We start from the raw sequence: 26,094 nt of genomic DNA, 5'->3' as shown, positions 1-26,094 counted from the left end.
GGCGCTGTTTACGACTTTGTGGCTGTGGAAACTAGTGAGAACTAGCCACAACTCCGATATAAAGTGTTTTTTCTAAAAGTTGTCGGGATCTTAGGTGTCTTACTTATATCAGTGCACTTCTAACAACCTAATGATTACGAATCTTCAATTCAATCAAATAAGCAACACATAGCAAATAAGCCATTCAATGTATTGTTATCCAAATTCGACACTCTCTCATTGACCTCCATACAAAAACTCTGCGCTTGGTTAGCGAAAAAAAAACGAAAAAACGCCACTAACTGTAGAAGACAGATTTTGGGCTCAGTTGTACCTCTCGCTTCGCCTCTTCCTCTCTGGTTAGGTAAATGGGACACTATTATTATAGTCCTAACTATACCCCAATGGGTTTCAGAAATGTATCATGTGTTGGTCTAATATGTTGGATAGATGTCTGAAGAGGTTACAGAAGAGGGAAATGCATAAAGTGTCACACCTTTTCTAAATGCAGTCATATAACAACAGTACAAACAACAGTACTACAATAAATAAAAAATGAACAGGATATAGCACTACAAGAATCAGAGCTCTGCCTAACCTAAGTACAGGTGTCTCTAATGGAAACTGGATATCTTTCCTCCCATTGGAAAAGCCTATATGACTGTCCCACTTTAGCTACTCCATGCTGTCCTACTTTAGCTACTCCATGCTGTCCTACTTTAGCTACTCCATGCTCTCCTACTTTAGCTACTCCATGCTGTCCTACTTTAGCTACTCCATGCTGTCCTACTTTAGCTACTCCATGCTCTCCTACTTTAGCTACTCCATGCTGTCCTACTTTAGCTACTCCATGCTGTCCTACTTTGGTAAAGCCAACAACAAAAATACTGATTTATAAAATTGATACATAATATTGGCAACTGTTTTATGCATTTTGATGCACCAGTACATAGTATGCACATTTACATCACAATTTGGCACTGTGCATCATTTATGACAGTTTTATAACCTTAACATAAAAACAGAATAAAAGCTATGTCACTGATCATACCATGTGCTTTGTGTGGTGAGCTTCCTGTGATGTAATATTGGTCATGTGGTTTCTCTTCAAGGGCTTTAACAATCGCTTTAATTTTCTCTTGCCAGACCAAGAAATAAACACATCAGGAGTAAACTGTTATGATGCCCCAATCTTTCTGAATTCACCCTACCTCTTTTTCACATAGACATATCTCATGCTCTCTTGGGATATCCTCGTTTGCCACTCTTTGTGCTATAGGATACAAGATAGCCCCTGTGTTACCTGTAAGGAGTTATGCAACTTTGCAGTCAAGACAGATACTATCTTGTGATCTGTCAGCAGATAGGCTAACACGTATAATGCTCTTTTGCGCAATTCAAATATGACCTTGTTCGTTTACAGTAGTGGCACTTTATTGTGTGTGTTTTAGATAATGGAACTGGGAGGACAACGGGTGAGTTAATATGACTCGTTCATTGTTGGATATACTCAGATACATGTCTGTTCTCCATATAGGTGGGCAACATAAGTGCAAGAACTGGAAGGAAAACGGGACACAGTGTGTTGTGGTTTTGCTCTAGTCTTTGCTATAGTGTCTTATACACCGCGATTAAAAGGGGAAGCGGCCCCCTCAGCAGACATTGCAGATTGCGCCCCTCTCGGTTTTACAAGCGGGCCTAAGGTGAACTTGACCATGGAGTCTGCGCAGTGCGCGATGCAACCCTGTGAAACTCTGCAACCCTACTGTCTCAGTATTTTCGTTTTGAACGAGAGTGAGCTATTCCAACAATACCCACCAGGGCAAAACAAATCAAACACGTTCAATTTCAATGGATTTGGTTAGGATTGTTAGTAAAGAGGATATGCCAACGGAAGAATACGTGTTCTGCTATCCTAGCACCTCCACCATCCCGGCTTCAACTTGGCCTTGAAACTGGATGACGCAGCCACCAGAGCTTTAAATGCTTTGACCTTGAAACGCGCCCGGAAATATGTCTAGACAATGCAAGGTGGCTCGAGCTGGAGATCTCTTCTCTTGTAATTTTAAGCCCCTCTTAATAGCTCCTCGTGCCTCTATTTGTTACCTCTAACTGGTCTTCTCACACGCACTGCATTTCCGTATAACGAAGAGATTAACGAGCCACTGAAACCTACATCACCCCATTAAAACGAAAACACCATTCAGTAGCCGACGGTATGGTTTACCACAATGTCATCAGTAGCGTGGAAACCGTGACACGCAACACTCACCTGGCGCGAACCTGAAACGCTCCATAGGCCTACCTGTTTTCATCTTTATAACTATAACTCGGCTGATGGTGTATTTCCATATATTGGGCTTGAAAGAGACGCGTAATAATATATAGGCTAGTATATCTTTCACCTTCATTCTACCCTTGTTCTAGTGTAGGAAATCAATGTAGAATCCTTATCGATCCGAGTTATCCCTTTGAGTTGGTAAAGCCTATGGAATACATAAAGCTTGCCTAACTAAAAAGCCAACACACCTGATCGGTTGTCTTATGGTCGAGGAGATCCACATGTTGGCTTTGGGAATCGAAAATGGAGAGCGCCATGCCTTTTCTTTAACTTTCCAGGATATGAAGCCATTGAAATGATAGTATTTTAGAAATATGGCCTTCAACGAATGTCCTGACTTTATGTAGCCTATTGCATCATGGTCACACGTTTATTTGTGTTTATCCTTTACAAGTTTGACCAGGTTCACCGAAACCTAGTTTCACTGAAGACCAAATGTTGACCACATCATTTGTAGCCTATGTGCAAGTGTTATATTGATAAAGAAGGTGAGACGAGGTGGGTTTGTGAGTTGGTTATATAACAATGCAATTGGAATGTAGCCTAATTTGATATTAATTGTATTGTGTCCAATACGATGTTAATGTTGTTATCAGTGTGTTATTGTGTCTACCTGTGATGTATTGGGAGTTATGTTGTGTCGTCGACCCCATTATAACTTATTGACGTGATGAAATGTCTATAGAACTTTTTGAATGAACAACTGAATCTGACATTGTGCAATACTTTGTGTTTCTTTAAGAATGTATATTTGGTTTATGTGAAATCGAAGCTCGTTGTAATGTGACTAACATGGCATGTCTTTGAATAGATTTTATTTGGCATATTTCAGAAAGTGAAATGAATGTTCTATTTTATTCGATCTATTAATTTTTCCCTTACAAAATCGTGTATAGCGGATAACCATTTCCCCATTGATTGTTTGTCTTACGAATGCAAAACATGCAGGAATTTCCTTTACAAAAATGAATTTTCCTTTGGAATGATGAGACATACGACTAAATCACGACGGATTAGAAGTATTTCTTAACCGAGGACAAAGTAAAACATAAAATACAATTCCGTTCACAGGAATCAAAGGTCTGTGAAGTTTAGACATTTTTAATCAAAACCAAAGGATGTCAATAAAGATGTATTTAAAGTTTGGCTTTTGCACAAATTATGTTTTTTTTTCTCATGGAAACTAGGAACGGTAAAGCCCATCTAAAAATGTAGACTAAGTCTATATATTTAGGCGAATGGGCATTATTGTTGAACACTTGCAGACTATAGGTTATAGGTTTTTTGGTGTAATTTGTTAACACTTTTTTGATGTTCGTTTCCGTAAACTATTGTGTAATATAGCCTGCTGTTTTTTAATTACTTTATTTTATGTTAAAGCTAGTGGGGAATTCTGCTTTTGCTGTTTATTGTTAATGACGAATCGTTTGGCCATACAGAAACGCAAATGGTTATAAATAGTAAAGCGTTTGTGTCATAGTAATAACGTCACCAGGAAAGAAATTGGTAAACGAAAATGTTAGCCTAATTCCATGGTGACTCGATCTGAGTGAACTTGTTGATAGGTAGTGAATGAGTGGCCCCGATGTTCTGCAGCATATATACAGACGTCTTGATTAGAATTTGCGTTAAACATAAATGCTTTTCCCTTTGTATGTTAACTGGAAAGAGTTCCATGGCCTCGTCCTTGGGACAATAATGTGTAGGAAGGGCTCATTCATCAGAAAGAGCAACAGTATCTTACAGGGGCTGGTGCAAATTAGCCTAATCAGTCCACTGATGGGGGACTGGTAGCGTTCGAAAATACAACAGATGTGCAACTGGCTAGCGGCTGAAGTTTCATTGAAATTAACTGTAGGCCTATATATTTACTGGGATTCCATTGTGGCAATAAATGTAACATGTAGCTTACAGTTTTAGCAGCCCGTTAACAAAATGTTTAAGACTTCTACTTTGTGACACTTTGAGTCAGAGCGAATGTATAACGGAGCTGTCAGTCAAAGGCGCGATTCAAGAGCCACCCTGTTGACTCTTATTTGCCAATTTCCTTTTTATTTTATCCTTTAGTGCCACCTCACGTTAAGGGCCGGAGAACATAGAAGAGTTACGTGCCAGGCGGTCCTGTGGTTCACTGGCTCTACCGCAGAAACATATTTGTATTGATTTGGCTTTACTTTCTGTACTACAATTTAGTTTCACATCACACCACAACAACTGGATAAGGCACATTTTTCTCACTTTATGGATTGGAAAGAATAGACGGGTTGGGAATAGGCCCGCATCTTTGCAACGTAATCTGCATTTCACCAATTGTTATTAGAAAATGGTAATATGATGATAACGTTAATTCATAGCTTTCCAAATGGTTTAGATTTTCCTTTAATGGTTTTACAATTATTTTGTAGGCCTATTGTTACGTCACATAGGATGAAAACATTTGCTGCGAAATGACAATGCCAGTCGAAACTAAGAATGTCAGACCACCAAAACAGACTGCATCTGCGCGCGCCATGGTCTCCGTGACAGCTCCCGATTTTTTGATTGCAGGCCCCGCGCCAGAAAACCCGGGTTTAAGACAGAACCTTGCTTACATTGCCATTTATTTTACAAGTTCATGTAAATATTTAATGTAATGTATTACCATTTCAAACGTTTGATTTTGGAACATCTTTGTTGGATCAACCCATGTTAATGTGAGCAAAAAGAGAAAGTCCAAATGTAGCCTGATGATTTAAACCTGATTCACAAAGCCGTTCTATTTGTGTCATAGCTTCATTGTTATAGGTTAGTTGGGCCTTTACACATCATGGTTAGCTACATAGAAAAGAAAAATAAATAGCTAGATATTTGATAACGCTAAATCGTGTAATTTCACGATATATATTGAGTAGCTTTCTTAAATTTGTTCATGACTAATTAGGCTATAAAGATAAAGATAAAGTTAAGCACCGGATGTGGATTATGTCTAATAGGCCTATCTGAAAAGGTGACATATCAATTTATGTATCACAGATTCTCCTTCCCGGAACATGAAATTGATAAAACATATAGATTGGACATATAAACCACATATAAACCACACATATAATTGTTGGTTAAAAAACCCCCACACTTATTTCAATATTGCAAGAATAGATTGCCCGTTCACAAAAAAAGAGGTACAACGTCAACAATCTATGTCCGACGAATCAGGACTGGGTTAGTTTAATCAAGTTTTTCTAGGAAGATATCAGTCGTCTACTTCTTAAGGATATACATCATGAAGAATCTAGGCTATCCTAACAGCCGAACATCTGTATTGCTGTGTTTTAATGTCCTGTTACGGCATGTTAACATCTGAGTGCATGCGCAATCTCTGTCATAATGTTATCTTTTAAAAAATGTTTAATAAACTATCGCATTCACCGGCGGCAGGTAGCCAAGTTGTTAGAGCGTTGGGCTCTAACAAAGGTTGCTGGATCGAGTCCCAGAGCAGACAAGGTAGCTGTCGTTCTGCCCCTGAACAAGGGGGCGAAAACCGAAGGCCTACCTTGTTTTTTATCTTACCCCTCATCCAGAATATACAAACAAAGAATTAACTGGGTTTGGCCACGCGATCGTGCCTGTATAGCCGACAGGTTAAACAACATTGAGTACATTTGTATTGGAAATCATGTGGAATACTAATGTTAATCAATAAGGTTACGTTTTTCAACGTTTTTTGGATTCAGATAGACATTGTTTGAGGCTTTATGTTCTGTCTCATATCTGACGTCTGTAGTAGTATTTATTAGGATCCCCAATTAGGGGATCTTCTCTTCTACTCTTCCTGCGGTCCAAGATGACTACGACAGTTTATTAAGTCCCTCATCCATCAAGAATATTCAAATAATAGGCCTACAAAGAAATAACTGGTTTGACGTGCTAATAATGCCTACGTTTGTTATTACTGTGTAATGGATCATTTGGACCCTGCACGCGATCTAGCTTTAATATCGAATTTGTAATGGTGGTATTTATACTGTGGCTGAGGCACAGTGCTTTTGACGTTTTTATTAACATTATTATGACGTAATAATAGATGAGAATGCATATGGAAAAATGCATCCTGAATTATGCGATCGCACCACAATAATAGTATTATGGCGCGAAAATAGGCAAGAATGTCTATGAAAAATGCTTGAATTCTATATGAATGAATATTTGAGCACTTTTGTTGGGTTCCATTTATAGACTGAAACAAACGTTGCCGTTTGACGGCTTGCATTATTTCATTTAGGCCTATTATTGGTTTTACAGCGCTGAAGTTCACTAACTACAACAAAATGACCATATTTTTCATGGCATTATACTGTACCAGAGAAAATAGGCTATAGGTAAGTCCAGGCTGGTTTTGACTATAATATTCTTGCTTTTTTCTCCTGAAACAATATATTTGGAAGGAGAGCCTTAAGGAGAGACATAAACACGACAAAGCAGACAAAACACAACGACATGCCTATACTACTTCACATAATTTTCACCCGTCTTCACCAAAAGTCTCCAAAACACGAGACTGGTTTGCAAATGCAACTTTCCGATTAGCCTACTTTTCCAACGTGTGCAAAACACATGATGCATAACATGTTTCCTTAGACACAACGAGAATAAAACGTTCGAGAAAACAAAATGATAGTAAAAGTTAATGCCCTCCAAAGCTTTCATTAGGCCAGGAATTCTCACCCCTCTTCCGCCCTTTTCAAGAACTCAGCCGGGTCCTTCAAAGACTGAATAACCCAACAGACTCGTCGGCTAGACAGCAACTTTCAACTTGACCTTGGCCTCTAACCGCGTCTACCCCGTAGGCCATGTGAAAAACAACCGAGTTGCCAACATTGAGAACTGTTTTCTGTCTTTGCATATTGTAAACATGTCGGAAGCGAGGGATCTGGTATTTGTTGGGCACACTGTCTATCCGAATTCTCACTCATTTCTTGAATGCTCGAACCTGTCGCTCTAATTTGAGTGATATGAAAACGGGGCATTTTGATTGAGAGCATCTCCCATGGATTTGAGCTTAATTATCTTTAGTTGAAAAATGAGATGGACGTGTTGTTTTAAAGCCTTGTTTATTTCCTTTCTTTATTCCACTCCCTATCCTTGTTTATTTCCTTTCTTTATTCCACTCCCTATCCTTGTTTATTTCCCTTCTTTATTCCACTCCCTATCCTTGTTTATTTCCCTTCTTTATTCCACTCCCTATCCTTGTTTATTTCCCTTCTTTATTCCACTCCCTATCCGATACGTGTCTCTTGGATGAGTCATCCGTGTTCCCCACAGTGGTTCGGTCTGTTCAAACACTGTTAACATTAGCTAGTAGTCCATCTCCATTGTCGTTTATGGGATATTGGGAAACGTGTCCTTGGCGACCATTCCTTACGCTATGTACTAATTATGTGAGCTGTATTGGGGTGTGTGGCTTTGAATGGATTATACTTTGTGGAATTAATATAGGTCCAACGTGTACAAAATAATCAGCAATGACATTGTGTCATAGACATGTTTACACGGACTGCCTTTATGTGCGTAAAAGCAACGTGTATGGATGTATTTAAGTTGGTGAGTCACCGCAGTCTTTTGAAACCGTCTGGACTAATAGGTCCTTTTTATTTTGCTTTCCAATGATAAAATAAAACCCCTTTTCAAACCAATTTAGGTTTGAAGTGTAACCGTATATAGGAGTGATATATATATATTTACGAGAGGGGTATATATATATACATTTATTTATTTTATTTATTTTTCTATTTACACACGAAACCCTCTCGTTTTGAGCGGCAAAAAGACAAATCCCTTGATAGGTACCGTCATCTTACAAAGCCGCATTTTTCTACATTTAATTATCCGCACTGGGAGATATTTATCGTCCTCTTTGCATAGCCTATCACGTGGCCCCTTCTTGGCCAATAGAGGCGCGACCTTGGTGCACCCGGGCGCGTCAGAGTCGCTTACTCTCTCCGAATCAGTATCTCCTTTTTTCAGCCTCTATGCTTTTTTAAAAAAGAGCCAGAAGCCTCAATGCTGGATGTCGTGCTATGACAACGTCACTGCTCTTCCGTCCTCGCTGGGTCGACCCGTCGGTGATGTTCCTCTACGACAACGGCGGCGGTTCCGATGAAGTGAGCAAGAACATGGACGCTGGCGGTGGTGGTTTTGCGGGAGGCAACTTTGCGGCAAACCAATGCAGGAACCTGATGGCGCACCCCGCGTCCCTCGCTCCGAGCACGGCATACTCGTCAAGCGACGTCCCAACCTCGGGAATGGGCGAGCCATCCAAGCAGTGCAGCCCTTGCTCGGCTGTGCAAAGCTCCTCCAGCGCGTCCCTGCCCTATGGATACTTCGGTAGCGGCTACTATCCGTGCAGAATGTCGCACCACAGTAGCATAAAATCGTGCGGAACGCAGCCCCCCTCTGCGTACGGGGAGAAGTACATGGACACATCTGCTTCGGGCGATGACTTCACCTCTAGGGCCAAGGAGTTCGCCTTCTATCCGAGCTATGCGTCGGTCCCATACCAGCCCGTACCCAGTTACCTGGACGTGCCAGTTGTACCAACTATGAGCGGGCCAGCAGAACACAGACACGAGCCCCTGCTGCCCATGGAGAGCTACCAGCCGTGGGCTCTAACTAACGGCTGGAACGGGCAGGTCTACTGCACCAAGGAGCAGCCTCAGCTCGGACACATGTGGAAATCCTCCATACCAGGTACAACATAGGTAGAGAGCCCTCAGGTTTTACGCAATAAACCAGAACAACTTTTCATTGTGTTTGTTTTTGCTTAATCCACAACAAAATGTTAGAGACGATGCCTTTTCTGTAAAAAAATATAACGCGTGTTTGTAAATTCGTTTATGAGAATACAGTCTTTGAAAAAAGGGTTCCAAAAGGGTCATTCGGCTGTCCCCATAGGACAACCCTTTTTGGTTCCTGGATGAACCCCTTTGAGTTCCATGTATAACCTTCTGTGGAAAGGGTTCTACATGGAACCCAAATGGGTTCTATCGGGAACCAAAAACGGTTATTCGAAGGCTTCTCCTATAGGGGCAGCCGAAGATCCCCTTTATGTTTTAGATGTAACCTTTTTTGTGTATGGTTTGTGAACGGGTTACTATATCCACTTCGCTTTCCGTTTTGCTCCACCAGACGCGGTGTCTCCTGTGGGAGGGGACCTGAGCTCCTTCCGACGTGGAAGAAAGAAGCGCGTGCCATACACCAAGGTGCAACTGAAGGAACTTGAGCGCGAGTACGCGGCCAATAAATTTATAACAAAGGACAAACGAAGGAGGATATCGGCCCAGACGAACCTGTCCGAGCGACAGGTCACTATCTGGTTTCAGAACAGACGCGTAAAGGAGAAGAAGGTGGTCGTCAAAGTGAAGAGTATCAGCTAGTTTTGACTGACATACAACAATGGGATGGGAATTGAACACACACACACACACAATATGCTATTCACGCCTTTTGATTGGAACAATTTAACCCTTATTTCCCACCGAACATGGTTCACAAATATACTCTGCCAAATGCGTGCCGAGACCTTTATGGAACGAAAATGTAGAAAAACTCTGGACCTTCCATTTTCCTCCATTGTGTATTGTTCTCGGTGAATGGAGACCAAAGCAAGGAGAAAGTTAGGGCCGTATAATTTTTGCAACTGGCATGCAGTAACCTCAGGAAAACAGACACTCTAACTTCACCGTGTGGAGAAAAAAAAACATTTGGAAATCCCCAGGGAGTGACGGCCTTTAGGATTAAAGCTTCCACGGTTAAATATTAATCCGTTCCATTTCCCCTTCAACACTCCACTAAACACGTACATCTTAATTTAAAGTTTAGCTTCTTCAAACGGTTCTCCTGCTCTCACTCATAACCAATCCAAGGTGCAATCCCGCTTGTAAATGCATACATCATTTTCTGGGAAATGTGTGCCCGTGTGAACCATATGTCTTTTATATTGTGTGTGTATTCATGTGGTTGTATATAAAGGTAAACTATACAGGCAACACTATAATATGTCAAGGCTATCTGTGTCTGTTAAATATGTCGGTGTAAAACTATTGACACAAAAATCTGTCCAATAAAATCCGGACATTGTTGAATCATATATATCCACGACCTCTGATTTGAACATCCGTCCAGTATATTACAGAGATGGTTTCGTTTTTGGTGTGACGTTTTGAATGTCAATCGTGATATTTTGTCATAGCTATTCAAATGTGAAAGGATTTGTCATGAATTGGTTGAAGATATTCTTAGATTCAGAAGCAGTGTGAGAGGCTCAATTATCAGGCCTGTTTACTGTGTGTGAGGAACATGTCTGACCGGCGTATGATTTTATGCTTGAATGCGGAAGATCAGTGTTTGGCCAGACTATGTAGAACTACTCTGGGCTCTATCCATTTCGACGTTAATTCCAGGTGTCGCCTGGGTGCGATGGTATTACGAAGTGTCTGAATCTACCTGTTGAGTGCATCGAAAATGTCTCACTCAAGCAAATAATGGAAGTGTTGTTGTGTATATGTGGATTATTATAAGGCCTATATCGCCATCTAGTGATGAGATTGTCTCAAGCACTACAGGTGACTGTTAGTGGAGACACACTTGCATCTGAATAGGCCTAGTCTACTACGCTACTTCAAGTAGATTTACTACCACAATCTGATAATAATAATAACAACAACAACAACAATAATAATAATCGGCCTATAGGCTACATTTACACGATAACATTGTGGAAATATTTAGGAACAATATTTACACAAACATTAGCCTATTTGAAACGATACGCCTACTTGCTCCAACAACTCTTTGTTTGGCCTATAGTGTTTCCTGTAGACATCAGTTGTGTGTACGTTCAGTTATTTTCGATTCTTTATATTCACTTACATGGTCTTGTTATTTAATACACTTCCATAAGCATTCTTATAATCAAGTCGTAATAAGATGAGTAGAATCTTCAGTCGGATGCACGTTGCCTCAGCCACAGCTAAAATTACCACCACTGAGTCGGTCACAGATTTCAACTATTTAAAAATTGCTTCCATATAAACGCTTCAGCGTCACAGAGGTATCAAATTTGTGTTTTTGAAAATGAGTAGGCCAATGTGCTGCAGATAATAACCATGCAGAGTTTATTGTTGTTTTCGATTTCCATGAGGTCTTGCAATTAGCTTTGGTTTTGAAATGTATTTTCAATCAGTTCTTCAATCATTTCGTCATCCCAAGGACAAAGCATGCATGAACATGTTTACCATTTTGGCATTTCTTAATCCCCAAATATATGACTGATCATATTTTGTTATAACTGGTGACCGTCTCGCTATCATGTCTGCTGATAATAACAGGACTACCGTGTCAGTGAGGTAACTTGATGCGCAAGGCCATGAATGCTCTCACTTTTTAATTTTCATGGAAAACAAACTAACATATAGATAGATGTTGGTTATTAGGCTAACTGTTGCAGTGTTGGCTGATTACATGCACATCTGTAGTATGTAATGTAGGCCTGTAAGCCCTTGAATGTGACGTCGAGAGAACAAATGGATTTTGATTCGCTGATGCTGCAGTATTCCACCTACCAGCCGTAGCAGTACAACTATTAGCCTATACGATTGTGACTAATAAGGGGTTTAAATTTATAATTTCTAAAATATCAATTTCTTAAAAACTATTTTGACTTGCACCATGCTCTGGTGATTGATGAAGATCATCATTTCTAGCGTGTTGCCCACCACTTATTATTGTATTAGTGACATCATATCCGTTTAGTCTCTGTGCACTAGGTTTAGGCCTGCATCATACATTTATACTATTGCACAGCTCACTGGGCAAAAACTGGTTAAATCAACGTTGTTTCCACGTCATTTCAACAAAAAAAGTAAATGTGATGATGTTGAATCAACATGGAAAAATTATAGAATTTGAAAAAAGTCATCAACATAAGGGCATTTCGTATTGTTGTCACCCAACGTTTAACCTGAATCCAATGACATAGTGAGATGTTTTGGTGATTTCACGTTGAATTCACGTTAGCTGATAACTTATTCCAAATGTAAATCATAACTAGACGTTGAAATGACGTCTGTGCCCAGTGGGAGACCATTCTGCAAATATTAAAAAACAACGCAGACATGAAACTAGCAAAGCAAACAAACACATGGTGAGTATAGAAGGGAAGGGGTTTACACTCACAGATGCCAATAGCTCCTTGTTGTTATCGTCGTGAATGCAGGCTATGCACATTTACTACAAGCATTTCATGATCAAATAGAAAAAAAATGAATCCTGCGGTCACTGAATTTAGCCAAAAAATATAAACACCTAGAAAAAAAGTGAATGAAAAATGTTTTTACAAGCTGTACTAAAATTTCACCCACGAATCACACTGTAGGCCTTCGCCAAGTGTGGCTACATATTTCAATTTCATTGAGGTAAGTTATGTTTGTTTTATGAATAAATATGCTGAGTGCAGGCTATGTCGCATTGCACATACAATGCGTTTAACGCATGAACCAGCAAAGTCAACCATGAAGCCTATACAGGAAAACTTACCAACATATCCGATATGTTCGCCCTGTAAAAGGTTGTGCTATCCATATTTTGTAAAGATATTGATTTCATTGCTGCGGGAGAGTAGGCTTTAACAGAAAATGTATATGCTTAAAGAAAATGTAAGATTTTAAGAAAAGCCTTCGTGTCATAGGGCGTAGTAGGGTATAGTGCATAGGGAAATAAAGACAGCGTAGCCTACTCTACACCTTATTCTTGTAAGCTACCTGTAGCCTTGTTTTTTGCTATTCTGAATCAGTGGACTCACACTTGTGGTGCATGGTATTTGCCTTGCCACCTCTCATTCGGAATCACACATACATTTGGATTAGAACCGTCTCGTCCTTATATTTTTGCTGGTTCAAAACGTTGTTTCTATGATGACAACGATTTAACATCGTTGTAAATTTTATTTGCATAGTCTATAGGCCTAGTCAAGGCAATACTAATGGGTCATCACATCAAAATGGTATAACTTATGAACATATCTAACCCAAATGAGGCTATAAGCTTAAGGCCTCAAGTGCTCAAAATAAATAGTTTATACTTGTATTTAATTCTGTATTAGGCTAATAGTAATACATTAATAAAATATGGTTTATGGTTGAAAATAAATTAGGATTTTTAGTTTATTAAAACATTTTTTAAATTGGTAACAAGCTATGTAATAATAACTGTTTAAACAATGATGAGCAAAACTTAAATTGTGTTGTCCAAAATTCATAAAGAATTATAATGTAAAAATATGCTAAATAAATAAAGACATTTAACGTCTTAGTTTGTTAATTATTATTTATTAAACATGACACTATTCCTCTTTCTGACAAATTGAAGTCAGGATCAAGAACGCCTCAGCTGAGAGCACAGTCTGCGTGCGCTTGACACGGTTCAGACGCAAACACACGTGAACGTGCACACAACCCAGGGAGAGAAATATTCAAACTGTGGCAGGCGGACAGAGCAGAGCAGAGCTGGACTGGATTCCATATTTGACACACTCCCGGTGCTCACTGCATTGTTGGAGTTTTGCTGCCACCCAAAGGCAAAACTAGGAATGACAGCTTCTGCAAATAATCCATGGAGCAATTCAATTTGGAATTCCCTGTTGCGTAAAATGAATAAAATAGGTTGAGAGAGCTTCACATTACTCACTGTCTTGCTTGATTCACGCTTAGCGGCAAATGGGCAACGTGAAGTAAGAAATACATGTTCGTCTGTAAATCTTTTTTGCTGCGTTATCAAATCAACCTGATGTGTTTACAGGCTATGTCATTTCACTATACATTTTCCATTTCATATCTGCACTAAAAATAGTTGCCTTCTTCCATGGAGTACGACTTTTTTATCCGTTTTAACAGCTGTTGATGTTGAATCACACGAAACAAAAACACAAACATACATTTTTGTAAGCTTTCAAACATGAATAATGAAATAGAAATCCACATGAATAGCCTATATGTAGGCCTATTGTATTAACCGAATAGTTGTCTGGTGGAGGAGCAGCCTATACTCTCACACTGAGCCTCGCTCTCCAGTTTGTCAGGCGGGGAGATGAGTAAAGGCCGGGGCTAATGGTGTGCTCTTTACTTTGACCTTCACTGTCTACCTGGGTAATGGAGACTATGGCGAGGGCTGTATTCTTCAACTGGCTATAGCCGAGAAATACCGATAGCGTTTTCCATATGCCTAGCCTGCTTGCCAGAATAGCGCATTCAGTTGTGCCTTAACCCGGTAGACAACGTGGGATACTCCGTTTTAAAAGCAGTCAACTTTAGGCTGGTAAACACCGTGGGATACCGGTGTTTTAACAACAGTTAAGCAGAGGATCTTGCCCGAGACTATGTTCAACACGCCTCTGTAGGCTGCACTCATGCCCTGGCCTATTCATTTACTAATTTGTGTAAGCGGTGGTATTTTATCCTCTGCCGATATAAATCCGTAGGTTAATTCTCAATTTCCACGAGGAAGGTCTATGGACACCAATACATGATTTTGTAGTCCTCTCCAAAATTAACCTTGTGTGCGCGCAAATGAGTCTGGCTGTGTAGTCTATTCTTTAAATTAGGTCTTACTTACACACTTTGTTAGTCATTTGTGTCTTAATTACATGATGCTATTGTTCTCCACTTCGTGTTGACGGAATACAGGTAGCCTATACATCCGTTTTCTTGGGCATTTTGCTTTGTTCTCGATGGAATTCTTTGTTATTTTGAACGGCAACACAGCTCATATAAACTAAAGAATAATCTGAGCATACGTATCATTATAGACACATGTGGTTCGTTTTCGTTTCATACCAATCCCTATATAATTTCTTCCCGTATTTATTTATACTCCGAACTCTAAAACATTATATTATTTTATGGTATAGCGTTAGTTTCATATTTAGTAGTCTAGTTGAACACACTGAGTTGTATGTTAGCTAGGCTATATTCTCTGTTACTGTTCTAGCCTAAAATAATATCACGCAGAACATAGGCCTAAATCATACACACGCCATTTAAAAAAAAAATGTTACTCAGATATAGGGTGAATTTATAATCGGAGAAAATTAGCGTATGTATGATTTAGGCTTGTTTGTAGGCCTATGTTCGGCGTGATATTTGTTTAAACTAGAATAATAACGGAGAATGTAGCCTAGCTAAAATACAGCTAAAATACAGCTAAATGTGTTCAACTAGGCTACTAAACATGACATTAAAAAAGGCTACAGTGGAGACATAATTTAGCTTTTGATTGAGCTAAATGTCGAATTGACCCAAGGAACAGTGCACGGGTATACATTGTTGTCACACCTCTATATGGGCAATTCATTTTACTATCACAGTTTTTTTTTTCACTAGTGAATAATGTAATAGAATAATCACACGTGACCTCCATATGAGAAAATCAAGTTCAAACGCACGAGATGCGTCGACAAAAAGCAGGCCTGTTTTTGTTGCTTCTGTCGCCGTCAGAGAAAAAATATTTGGATATACATAGGTTGCTGCTATTGGTGGGTCTACTTTACCTTATTTTAGACTGCCCAAAACTGCTGTGAATCCTATAGAAGGCTATAAAATGGAGAGAAAAATACGCTGTTTTGTTTCACAATTTATTAAGCTATAGCCATTGCAACATTATGTACATAGGCTAAGCCAAAGGTTCATGGCGACAATTTTAAAAATGTAGCTTTTGCCTTGTGAAGTTATTTGCTCGCCAATTCTGAGCTAAATCCACATGATTATAACCCATATTCCATCACAAGGCTAGTTCGGTTCTTGCGGTTGTCCACTCTCCATCGCTGATGTCATTTTACTCGTTTTGTGGTACTCTGTCCTTGGGAGTTAAATGAGAGACTGATATCAGTCGTTTCCCTTGAATTGATCCAAGAGATAGTACGGCTAAAGCCACGTCCTCCCATTGACCATGGAGTTGAATCGTGTTCCCACTAGTCGGGGTTTGTCCTTGTGTGGTCCCTCCTCTGTCCCTCTGTCGTCGCCATCGCCCTCTCCCAACATTTCTGTGACCTGTGGATAAATCAACAGTTCTTTACTGATTTAAATAAAGTTCACGCCTCCTGGTATCTTCGTGTTTGTTAATTCGTATTGACGTACATGCCAGGGCTTTTTGATCAAGTTTCATATGAATATATCTGTGTAGTAGTAATCGCCCTCCTTGACGCCCTCTTCGCTTATAGTCATAGACTTGATAACGGCCTACAACTCAACAGCCAATATGGGATATAAGTTTAAAAAAACACCTATATATTTTTTTTAATAATTTGGGCATGAGATAATCGTAAACTACATTTTAGTTCTACTTTTTACGAATCAAAGGAAGCACGTGTTTGTATGGAAATCCAGAGCAGTCACGTTCATGGTAAAGACGTTGTGTTTTGTGTTGAGGCTGTGCGTAATTGAGTAGCGCCTATGTACAAAATACAAAAAGGTCGAATACTGTTCATTAACTGTTAAGTTTCACATTTTAATGTCACGTGCACAAGTACAGTGAAATGCCTTCCTTGCAAACTCTAAACCTTTTATCAATATCAATATAGCACTAAAATAACATAACGTAGAACAAAAACACACGATCAATACAAATAAGAAATAAGAAGAACACGATAAAGTAAGAAGCTTTCTACAGGGTCAATTCCAATACCATATTTAGAATGTGCAGGGATGCTGGAGTGACAGAGATAGATATGTATAGGGGTAAGGTGACTAGGCATCAGGATGTATGATGAACAGAGTAGCAGCAACGTGTATTAAGATTTTATTGTTGCACTTTTTCTATGCACACTCACGGGACTCTACTCACTCACGCACACTGACACTCCACACACACATAATATGCTCACACATTTATACCGACTCTACACAGATATTCTGGGTTGGGTTTAGAATGAATGTTATTGTAACGTGAGAATGGTGTAGCGTATTCGATGTTTACTTTCAACATGTAAACAATCATTCAACTGCAATTGCTGAAGATGTATAGGACATCACCAACGTTTTTTCTTTGAAAACAGGAGACTTCACGCCAAATGCAGTGTCAATTTAAGGAGCATGCGACATTTTGTTTCCCATTCATCGACTCTAAGCTGAACAAATAAACGGTACACAAAACATGGTACACACCACGAAACATGGTACACGCCACAAATAAATGGTACACACCACAAATAAATGGTATACACCACTTTCTGAATGGTAAAATCGCACTTTGATCAACAACAAAAGTGAATGATTGTCAACCTCTAACTTGCTATTGTTGTGTAGGCTATCAACAACCCCTGGGCTTTAGCAGTACGTTTAAATGTAATTGAACAACAGAGACAGAAACAGTGTACAATGTAGGGACATTTTAAAGACATATCCCCGGACAGCAAAGATTGAATTGTTTCGTCATGTAAAACGATTTATGCCATGTGTGCCATATTTGTCAAAGGAAACGACAACCAATACTGCAAAAGTACCTAATATTGACTTAGATATGTCTAAAGTTAGTGTTAGGTCTTTCTCTTTAATATTGCTTACTCTGGCAGTCCTTTCACCTTTATTACCATCAGTGGGACTATATAAATCCCTATTCATATCCCTTTGTTGAGAACAGATCTAGTGAAGTGAATATTGTACTGTGCGTAAAGTGCATTGTTTAATGTAGCAAATGGAGAAGACTATAATCAATGTGTTCTTGATCATTACAATTCTCTGAAGTAATATCAAGTTTGCAACTAATCTCAGTGTAAACTTACTGGTGTCTAGGGTTCTACTGAAAACTACACCAAAACATCTGCTATTCCAAAGTCTAGGACGCAGTCCACGAAAGTTAAGTTCATTTTTAGACCTCACTTCACACATGCAGACGTCGATCGGTCTGGTAACCTAAAGCCACCTTCTCCTTTCCTTAACTCACAGAGTTGCTGCCAGGAGCTGAAAATGCATTTGTAATCAGGGAAACTTCATCCGGGGCATACCGTGCCCTTAAATGGCGTCTGCAGTCCTTACTTTAAGGGCCTACCCCGTGGGCGGTGACCCTCTCCCTCCCCCGAACTTGAAGTCGACCGCACAGACAAAGCTATGGCGTGGGGGGCTTTTACGCAGAAATGCCGTCTCGTTTTTTGGCCACCGAAGAAAAGCCACAATAACTAAAGAGGGATGTCTTAGGCTCGACATGAATCAAGTGTGTTATGAAGCGTCTTCCTCGAACATAAAAACTGTTTACATGAAATGTTGAAACTTAAATGTCTATCTATTGCTTGTTTCTAACTTTAGCTAACTATTAAAAAAAAATCTGGGTCAGTATAGACAAATTGTTTACAATGTGTTTTGCAGCTCATTTCAATTTTGATAAGAGTAAGTTAGAATCTTACCTGTTTAGGTTTAGAATGTCTGTTTTTTTATATGTCGCTGCACGGCTTTGGCTCCTGAGTCCGTGTAGGTGGCAACTTCCTATCACGCCTGGTCGGTTTGATGGTGTCTGGCGGAGAAGGAAAAATAGGAGCTAAGGCACTATAAAAACTCAGGTCTGTGCAGAGCAGCCACTGGTTTTCCTGGGCACCCTGTGCTCAATTACGGCTTAGCACAAGTCGTAGAATGTGTCTGGTTTGACAAAGAGGCGGAGCGTGTGGTCGCGAAGGCATTGTGTTTGTTTGTGTCCCCACAATTATTTAACGTGACGATGCATGGACGGATAACCAGGGATATTCTAATGCTTCTCTTTTTTTTTTTTTTGGAAGAGGGGTTTAGCTCATACGTACGGTTTCTTTGTACATGTTAGGCTTTCGAAGTCGTATTACATTAGGCCTACATGTGTCATGTTGGCGCGTCCTGAAGCTCCGTGTGTGTGGAAAGGCAGAGTAGATTTGGGTAAAGCGCTGCGGGACAAGGAGAGAGTCCCCGCGGTCCTAATCCGCCCTCTGGTCGCTCGTTCACAGAACATTGGAGTCAGATTCCACAGTCTCACAAGGCACACAGCACACCGCTGTGGTCCTTTACACTGTTGTTGTGCTTTGGAAATAAACGCATAACACGCAAGAAGACTGATATCTTAGCTATCCTGTAGTCAAGACAAGAGAATAATGCTATACTCTTAGGATTGTAATGAAAAGGTATCATTAAACAACACACTCCAAAAGGATACATCTAGATAGATATTGTTTTTTATTTCAAGGCAACAACTTAATTGTATAATATACTTTATTGGGTTGTTAATGATTCATATGCCTATGTGTTTTCATTCTATTTAATGGTTGGGAAATGGGTAGGCCTACAACACTCGTGAGGAACATGCAGTTTATTGTATTTTGTGTAATTATGAGATAGAGCGGTGGCCTTTTTTTTTATGTTTAAGCATTAACCTTTTTTGACTAGTGTTCCACCTTTGGTTAGATTGTCTATACATCACGTGTTAATGAGGAAATAAGTGTTTACCCAACATGGTCTTCAGAACGAATAATGGTTTCGAAAATAAATATTGCCCATAGGTCTACGGATTCCATGAAAATTGTTTAAACGTTTCTCGGGAAATTGGGTTTAAACGAGGATAATATCTGGAGAAATCATTCAAAACAAAAAGTTGATTTAAAATCAATGTATTCCACAATAGTGACAGTTGTAGTGTGTTGACGTTCTAACCACGAATTCGAATATTGTCTGTACTATTTTCTGGACCGCTGAAGGGGGCTCAGTCGGCAAAAACAGAATTGTATTGTATTTCACAATGTCTTGTAGATCATAGAGACATGTTTATTTACTCAATGCATAGAGATATATGTGCGTGAAACGGGAAGTTACGCATTGTGCGATCTGTGCGTATTAATATTCTTAGCCTTACTTATAGGCGGTGAGAGCAATATCCGTATAGGCCTATCATTCACAAGTTGTGGAGTTCAAGCTGAAAACAATCGAATTGTGTAGTAGAAGCCTAATTGTGTAACCTAACTAGTAACGAACTATGATTTGTATAATATGTATTATTCAACAAACGTCCATTTCCAATTAGGCCTTTTGTTGGTCTAGCTCTGGGTTTTTCCAAATATCCAGACAGACACCCACAATCGCACATTTCTCTGTATTTATTTAAATACTTCCTGTGTACCAATATGAAGTAAGCCTACTGATCCAGCGGCTCCTTGGTTATTGCTGTCGTAAACAATATTGTGCAATATTGGCAACTTTTTAAATACCGTTTACAAAACGTCCGTCTTTTTTTAGGTGGCAAAAGTGAGATGATCTACTGGTTTGGACTATTCTAAAAGCCAAGCGTCGATATGAGCTATGTCTGTTGGTGTTGTATACGTGCTGCATGGCCTAAAATGTCTGCTTGGTGGCCGCGTCGTCGACTGGAGACATGGCCAAACATCAAGGGTTACTTCAACATGACCCTGACTGACAAATGTTGCCGTGAAGCCAAACGGTCATGATATAATATTGTAAAGTATGAGCACACACCTGTGACAAACATCAAACATAACATGAAAATAATATTTGAGTTGTTATTTTTGCAACTGGTGCGCAGGCAGCCTAGTGGTTAGAGCGTTGGGTCAATAACCGAAAGGTTGCTGGATCAAATCCCGGAGCTGACAAGGTAAAAGTCTATTGTTCTACCCCTGAACCCACTGTTCCCCGGTAGGCCGTCATTGTAAATAAGAATGTGTTCTTAACTGACTTGCCTAGTAAAAACAATCATATTCAGCAGTATTAAAAAAAGTGCAATTCATGAGCGATCAGTGATTATCTCAATCACTCAATCTCAATTACAATACTCACTGGGCACAGATGTCAGATCAACGCGCGATTTACATTTGGGTGAATTCAACGCGTAATGAACAAAAACAATTCACCATGTCATTGGATTTAGGTTAAAAGTTGGTTGAAAAAAAAAATCGAAATGCCCTTACCTTGATGACTTTTGGCAAATCCAATTACTTTTCCACGTCATCACATATATTTTGGGGGGGTTGAAATTATGTGGAAAAAACTTTGATTCAACCAGTTTTGCTCAGTGGGTATACACAACAAAACACTATGTCAACTACAATGTTAGCTGTAGGCCAACCCGCAGGTCCCACTGGTCGTTTTAAACATTCAGGAGCCTTACTGTCGCTGGGACAAAGGATTGTTTGGCACTATTACTTTATGCCCTGGTGCCCTGTGTCATCTCCCTGAGGGGAGTAGCTCAAACTCCTGGTAAATAGGATGTCTGTGGTCCATCAGTACATTTCGGGCTTTTGTGAGGGCTCTTATATTATAAATGACCTCCAGACCTATTGATTGAAATGCACGTCCTTTGGTCAAGTCCAGAGGATACAGATATTACACGTGTTGGCACGCCTCAAATGCATAAGGTTTTTACCAAAGATGACATCAAACCCTCAGGAATACCATAAAGCTTACAAGACGCATGGATTCAACGAGCACCCCCAGATTAAATGTCGAAATGCACATAGCATCTTTAAAATTGATATTGAATCAGGTTAATCCTTCGATAGCAATATGTCACTTCTCTACATTTTAACAACCAATGCAATTATATATTTTTTTCTGACTTGCAGCATATAAGGGAATTAATTTTAGACCGACATAGCGATAAACCACCAATGTCAAGCTTCAGGACAACTTGCAGTCTGTCCCACACTCACACTCAGTCACTGAATAACTCCTCGTGCTCGCACACGCGCGTTCACACTGACTCACACACCCTCTCTCATTGCGCACACACACACGCTCTCATACACGCGAAAGCTGTCAATTTCTGCCGCTGGTCACGTGACCCACGCCTCCCTGGAATGGATGGAGATTGCTCTCCACGTCAGCCTACGTCTAAAAATTTCTGCCTCGCGGACCTGCTTCAAAGAGGCAAGAGCCAGGGCGCTCCAGAGCCATGTAAAGGGCGGCTCTAGAGGCATGACCCACATAGAGTAGTAGAGTGAAGGAGTGATGGATTTTGACGAGCGGGTCCCCGTCGGTTCGAACATGTATTTGCCCAGTTGCACCTACTACGTCTCGGCGGGGGCAGACTTCTCCGGTCTACCCTCGTTTTTGTCCCAGACCCCGTCTACTCGGCCCATGACATACTCGTACTCCTCTAACCTGCCTCAGGTCCAGCCGGTGAGAGAGGTGACGTTCAGGGACTATGCCGCCATTGACGCGTCCGGTAAATGGTCACACCGGGGGAACCTGCCCCAGTGTTACCCCACCACGGAGGAAATGGTACATCGGGACTGTATGTCCTCGCAGCCCACCATGGGGGAAATGTTTGCCAAGAACAACCCTACCGCCGCTGCTGCGTATCACCACCACTCCGGCGCGGGCTGTGCAGTGTCCAATTTCTACGGGAACGTTGGCAGAAATGGGGTGCTGCCCCAAGCCTTCGACCAGTTTTTCGACACAGCGTACGCCAACGCCTTAGAAACTCCGTCGTCTAACGACTACTCAGGGGACAAAACGGCCACCAAGCAGACAAGCTCCGCCGCAGAACACGAGCCATCGTGCCGGGAAACGGAGGGGAAGGAGCCGCGCGAAGATACCAGCAGCCCGGAGTCCTCTTCCGGCAACAATGAGGAGAAATCGAGCAGCAGCAGTACGTATTAAGTCAGCACCCTGGTTATGAGAGAAAGTTTGCAATCTAGCGCGCTGCAGTTAAATTTTTTATATGCTGTTTTATAAGCGTATAAGGTTTATATAGGGCCTGTAGATTTCCCCCAACAAAACTTTGTTATAAACTACAGGATCACGTGCTTTGAATTGAAATTGGCTGTGAAAGACATCAGGGCTAGTGATTTTTCTAAACATTCCCTAAAGTATAAAACAAGCACGTAGTTATGGCTGTGAATTGTAAGGTAGCCCTAACACTCCTGGTCGAACATTCATCTTTTGAATCATAAATGTAGCCTAATTTCACGGGTTTCTTGGCGTTAAAATAGCACTCCCGTGTAATGAGGGTGGTGCCTCTGGTTTAGGGGTTAGCACATTGGAGCTCGTGTCCTAAAGCAATCAGTCAGACTGTTTTACACTAGTATGATGTTATTTCCTAACGTGAGAAATCATGACGCTGATCAAATATCATCTATTGATGTGTTATTACTGTTTATATTATTTAAAAATTAATTTAATTTTGTCTATACATACATGCATGCTGCAAACTGTCAATGATCATGTATTAGTGTACATTCCTATCCAGAACACTGCATATGCTATTTCATGGTTTCATATTGTAATTTAAATCACTGCATAATTAAGCTGTATAAATGAAAGGTTATGGTAATATTTTATTTGGATTGATTTGGCCAATGCGTAATTATAGTCTACCTAAAAGCCTATATAACCTTGCCTATAAATCCTATAACATAGTCATGGATGATTTGAGATATTTAGATTTTTTTATATGACCGACATTTTCTTCTCTTCTAGATGGACAGAGGACTCGTAAAAAAAGATGTCCTTATACAAAATATCAGATCCGAGAACTGGAGAGGGAGTTCTTTTTCAGTGTGTATATTAACAAAGAGAAGAGACTGCAGCTCTCTCGTATGCTGAACCTCACCGACCGCCAAGTGAAAATCTGGTTTCAGAACCGAAGAATGAAGGAAAAGAAATTAAACAGAGACAGATTACAGTATTACACCACGAACCCACTGCTTTAGGAGTGAATTGTCATATGCGTTTACAGACTTATTGACTCGCTGTGGTCTCTTTCCCCTGACATATGTGTCAGCAACAACAACACAACAACAGCAATGGCTGTAGCTGCAACACGATGCTCAACTGTTAATTTCAAGTTCGTGGACAGGCAACATAATCTCTCCTGATTTCAAACCGTTTGAGAATGAGCATGATTTAACTGACACACTGACGGCATTTTGGCCATTAGACTTAAAAAAAAAAAAAAAAAAATCTGCGGATGTTGTCCTCACCAAGACTATGTTCTCTTTCTTGTGTATCCTAATATTATTGTGACACAGAGTCGCCTTCATTTTCTTCTCAAAAGGCGGAGAGCCTTATCAGTCTACCAATGACTGACCGGGGTGATTAAAAAAATACATCCTCTTGTAAATTAAGTTTTCGGTTTTTAAGATCGTACAAGTGGTGACGTGGTAGGACTATAGGTTTCCTGTGACAGTGAATATGTGATGTTGTGCATTTAATAATGGAGGCTAGGACTTTGGTGTGACCAAATAATGAGACTTGGGAGGGTGAGATTGTAAAGTGTCTTTTTTTGTAAGGTTATTTATTTTGTAGCCACTCATTTCCTAAAGAATACCAACTGCAAAGCTCTATCAGTAAAATTATAGGGATTCGGTGTTACATTTTGTTGACCCCAAACCCTCTACCATTGTAATAGTTTCAAAACAATACATGTAATCTGGTTGTTTATATTTTGTGTACTTGATTACCACACCCAATTTGGCTTTGAATTTGATGTTAATGCACGGAAAACCCACAATGAGAAGAATGTTAACCACATACAGACAGAACCAGATATAAGCTTGTTTAACCTCATTGCTGTAGCAGCCTATAGTCGAATTGTTGCCTTGCGACATGCGTGTAGATAGTACAGGTAACGGACAAGGCCGCAGTCTTTTGATACCCAGATTGAGAAAATATGCATCCAGGTTTTGTTCAAATAGGACGAAATATTTTTTCCATTATTCACAGGTCTTCATGATTTTCATTGAATTAACATGAATGTTAAATGCGTTTTGAATATACTGTCAGGGACATAATATTGTATCAACTGCTTGTTATGTCCGACACATTCTGTATTATCCTATATTTCCAAATTAAAAATGAAAATATTATTGAAGGAATGTACAAATGTGACTGGTTATTGTACTCAGACTCGAAACTGTTTTGAAAGCTGTTATTTCCGAACACTTTACCTTCGCATAGGCCTTCTACGCACAACTCAAAACATTTTACGCAGAAAAATAAGACAAGAAAATATAATTTTGAATTGTTCAACCTGTTTTTGTTCATTAATAATTGATAGATTAAACATCCAACATTTGGTAAGTATGTTTAAGAGTAATTTACTCGAATTTGAAACCTTATTCGTGTGAACTATATTTATGTGAGAAATGTATTGATTAATACCATTATTTCTTCAAGCTACTAAGATGACTTATTTATCGTAAACGTTGATATGCACATACATGTTAGGCTACTAATTAGTTAGACTTATATTCCTTATTTGTGTGACGTTGTATTTTCTAATGGCTTTTGCTCATTGCAATTTTATAGGGTGACATGCATGTTCCCACTATAGTCAAAAACTGGTTGAATCAACGTTGTTTCCACGTAATTTCAACCAAGAAAATCAATGTGATTACTTTGAATCAACGTGGAAAACGTTTTGGATTTGCAAAAAGTCATACATTTATGGGGGGGGGGGGGGGGTTCACCCAACTTTTAAAGTAAATCCAATGACTGGGAAATTGTTGGTTGACTTTACGTTGAATTCACGTTTGTTGACAACTCAACCAAATTTAAATCAAAACTAGACGAACTGATGTGCCCAGTGGGTTATCGCTCAATGGAGTTCATTCATTGGCTTTGAACTTTGAATATTTTTGTCTCAGTTACCCACAACGCTGTGGTAAACAAGCCTAATACAATCTCCATATGCATCTAATTTTCATTCACCTGCTTGTGACTTGTCTCTCACAGATAAGATTAAAACCACCCCTTCTTCCACAACATCTTCCTAAGTGAGAACCGCCA

General features: G+C 39.8%; 2 protein-coding genes and 1 long non-coding RNA gene across 4 annotated transcripts; 2 read left to right on the top strand and 1 right to left on the bottom strand.

Annotated features, from left to right (window-relative positions):
• Positions 1-8,243: 8,243 nt before the first annotated feature.
• LOC110496578 (homeobox protein Hox-A13a) lies at positions 8,244-10,440 on the top strand. The gene is made up of 2 exons (XM_021572548.3): positions 8,244-9,043; positions 9,482-10,440. Exons 1-2 carry the CDS (start codon positions 8,374-8,376, stop codon positions 9,727-9,729), a joined length of 918 nt encoding a protein of 305 aa, XP_021428223.1. The 5' UTR covers positions 8,244-8,373; the 3' UTR covers positions 9,730-10,440.
• Positions 10,441-15,966: 5,526 nt separating this feature from the next.
• On the bottom strand, positions 15,967-22,932 carry LOC110496577 (uncharacterized). Of its 2 annotated transcripts, XR_016488210.1 has the most exons (3): positions 22,465-22,932; positions 18,744-18,850; positions 15,967-16,395 (listed from the first exon to the last, which is right to left on the bottom strand). It is a non-coding gene; the product is annotated as an uncharacterized LOC110496577 (long non-coding RNA). The 2 variants fall into 2 exon arrangements; XR_002469579.3 differs by lacking the exon at positions 22,465-22,932 and having other exon boundaries at positions 18,744-19,212.
• Positions 19,097-25,189, top strand: LOC110496576 (homeobox protein Hox-A11a). Its single transcript, XM_021572547.3, has 2 exons — positions 19,097-22,954; positions 23,785-25,189. Exons 1-2 carry the CDS (start codon positions 22,312-22,314, stop codon positions 24,015-24,017), a joined length of 876 nt encoding a protein of 291 aa, XP_021428222.1. The 5' UTR covers positions 19,097-22,311; the 3' UTR covers positions 24,018-25,189.
• The last annotated feature ends 905 nt before the right edge of the window (positions 25,190-26,094 follow it).

Source organism: Oncorhynchus mykiss, chromosome 18, assembly GCF_057628025.1.
Source record: "Oncorhynchus mykiss isolate SJ-2025 chromosome 18, ASM5762802v1, whole genome shotgun sequence".
Lineage (NCBI taxonomy): Eukaryota > Metazoa > Chordata > Actinopteri > Salmoniformes > Salmonidae > Oncorhynchus > Oncorhynchus mykiss.
This window is presented reverse-complemented; position numbering and strand designations above follow the sequence as displayed.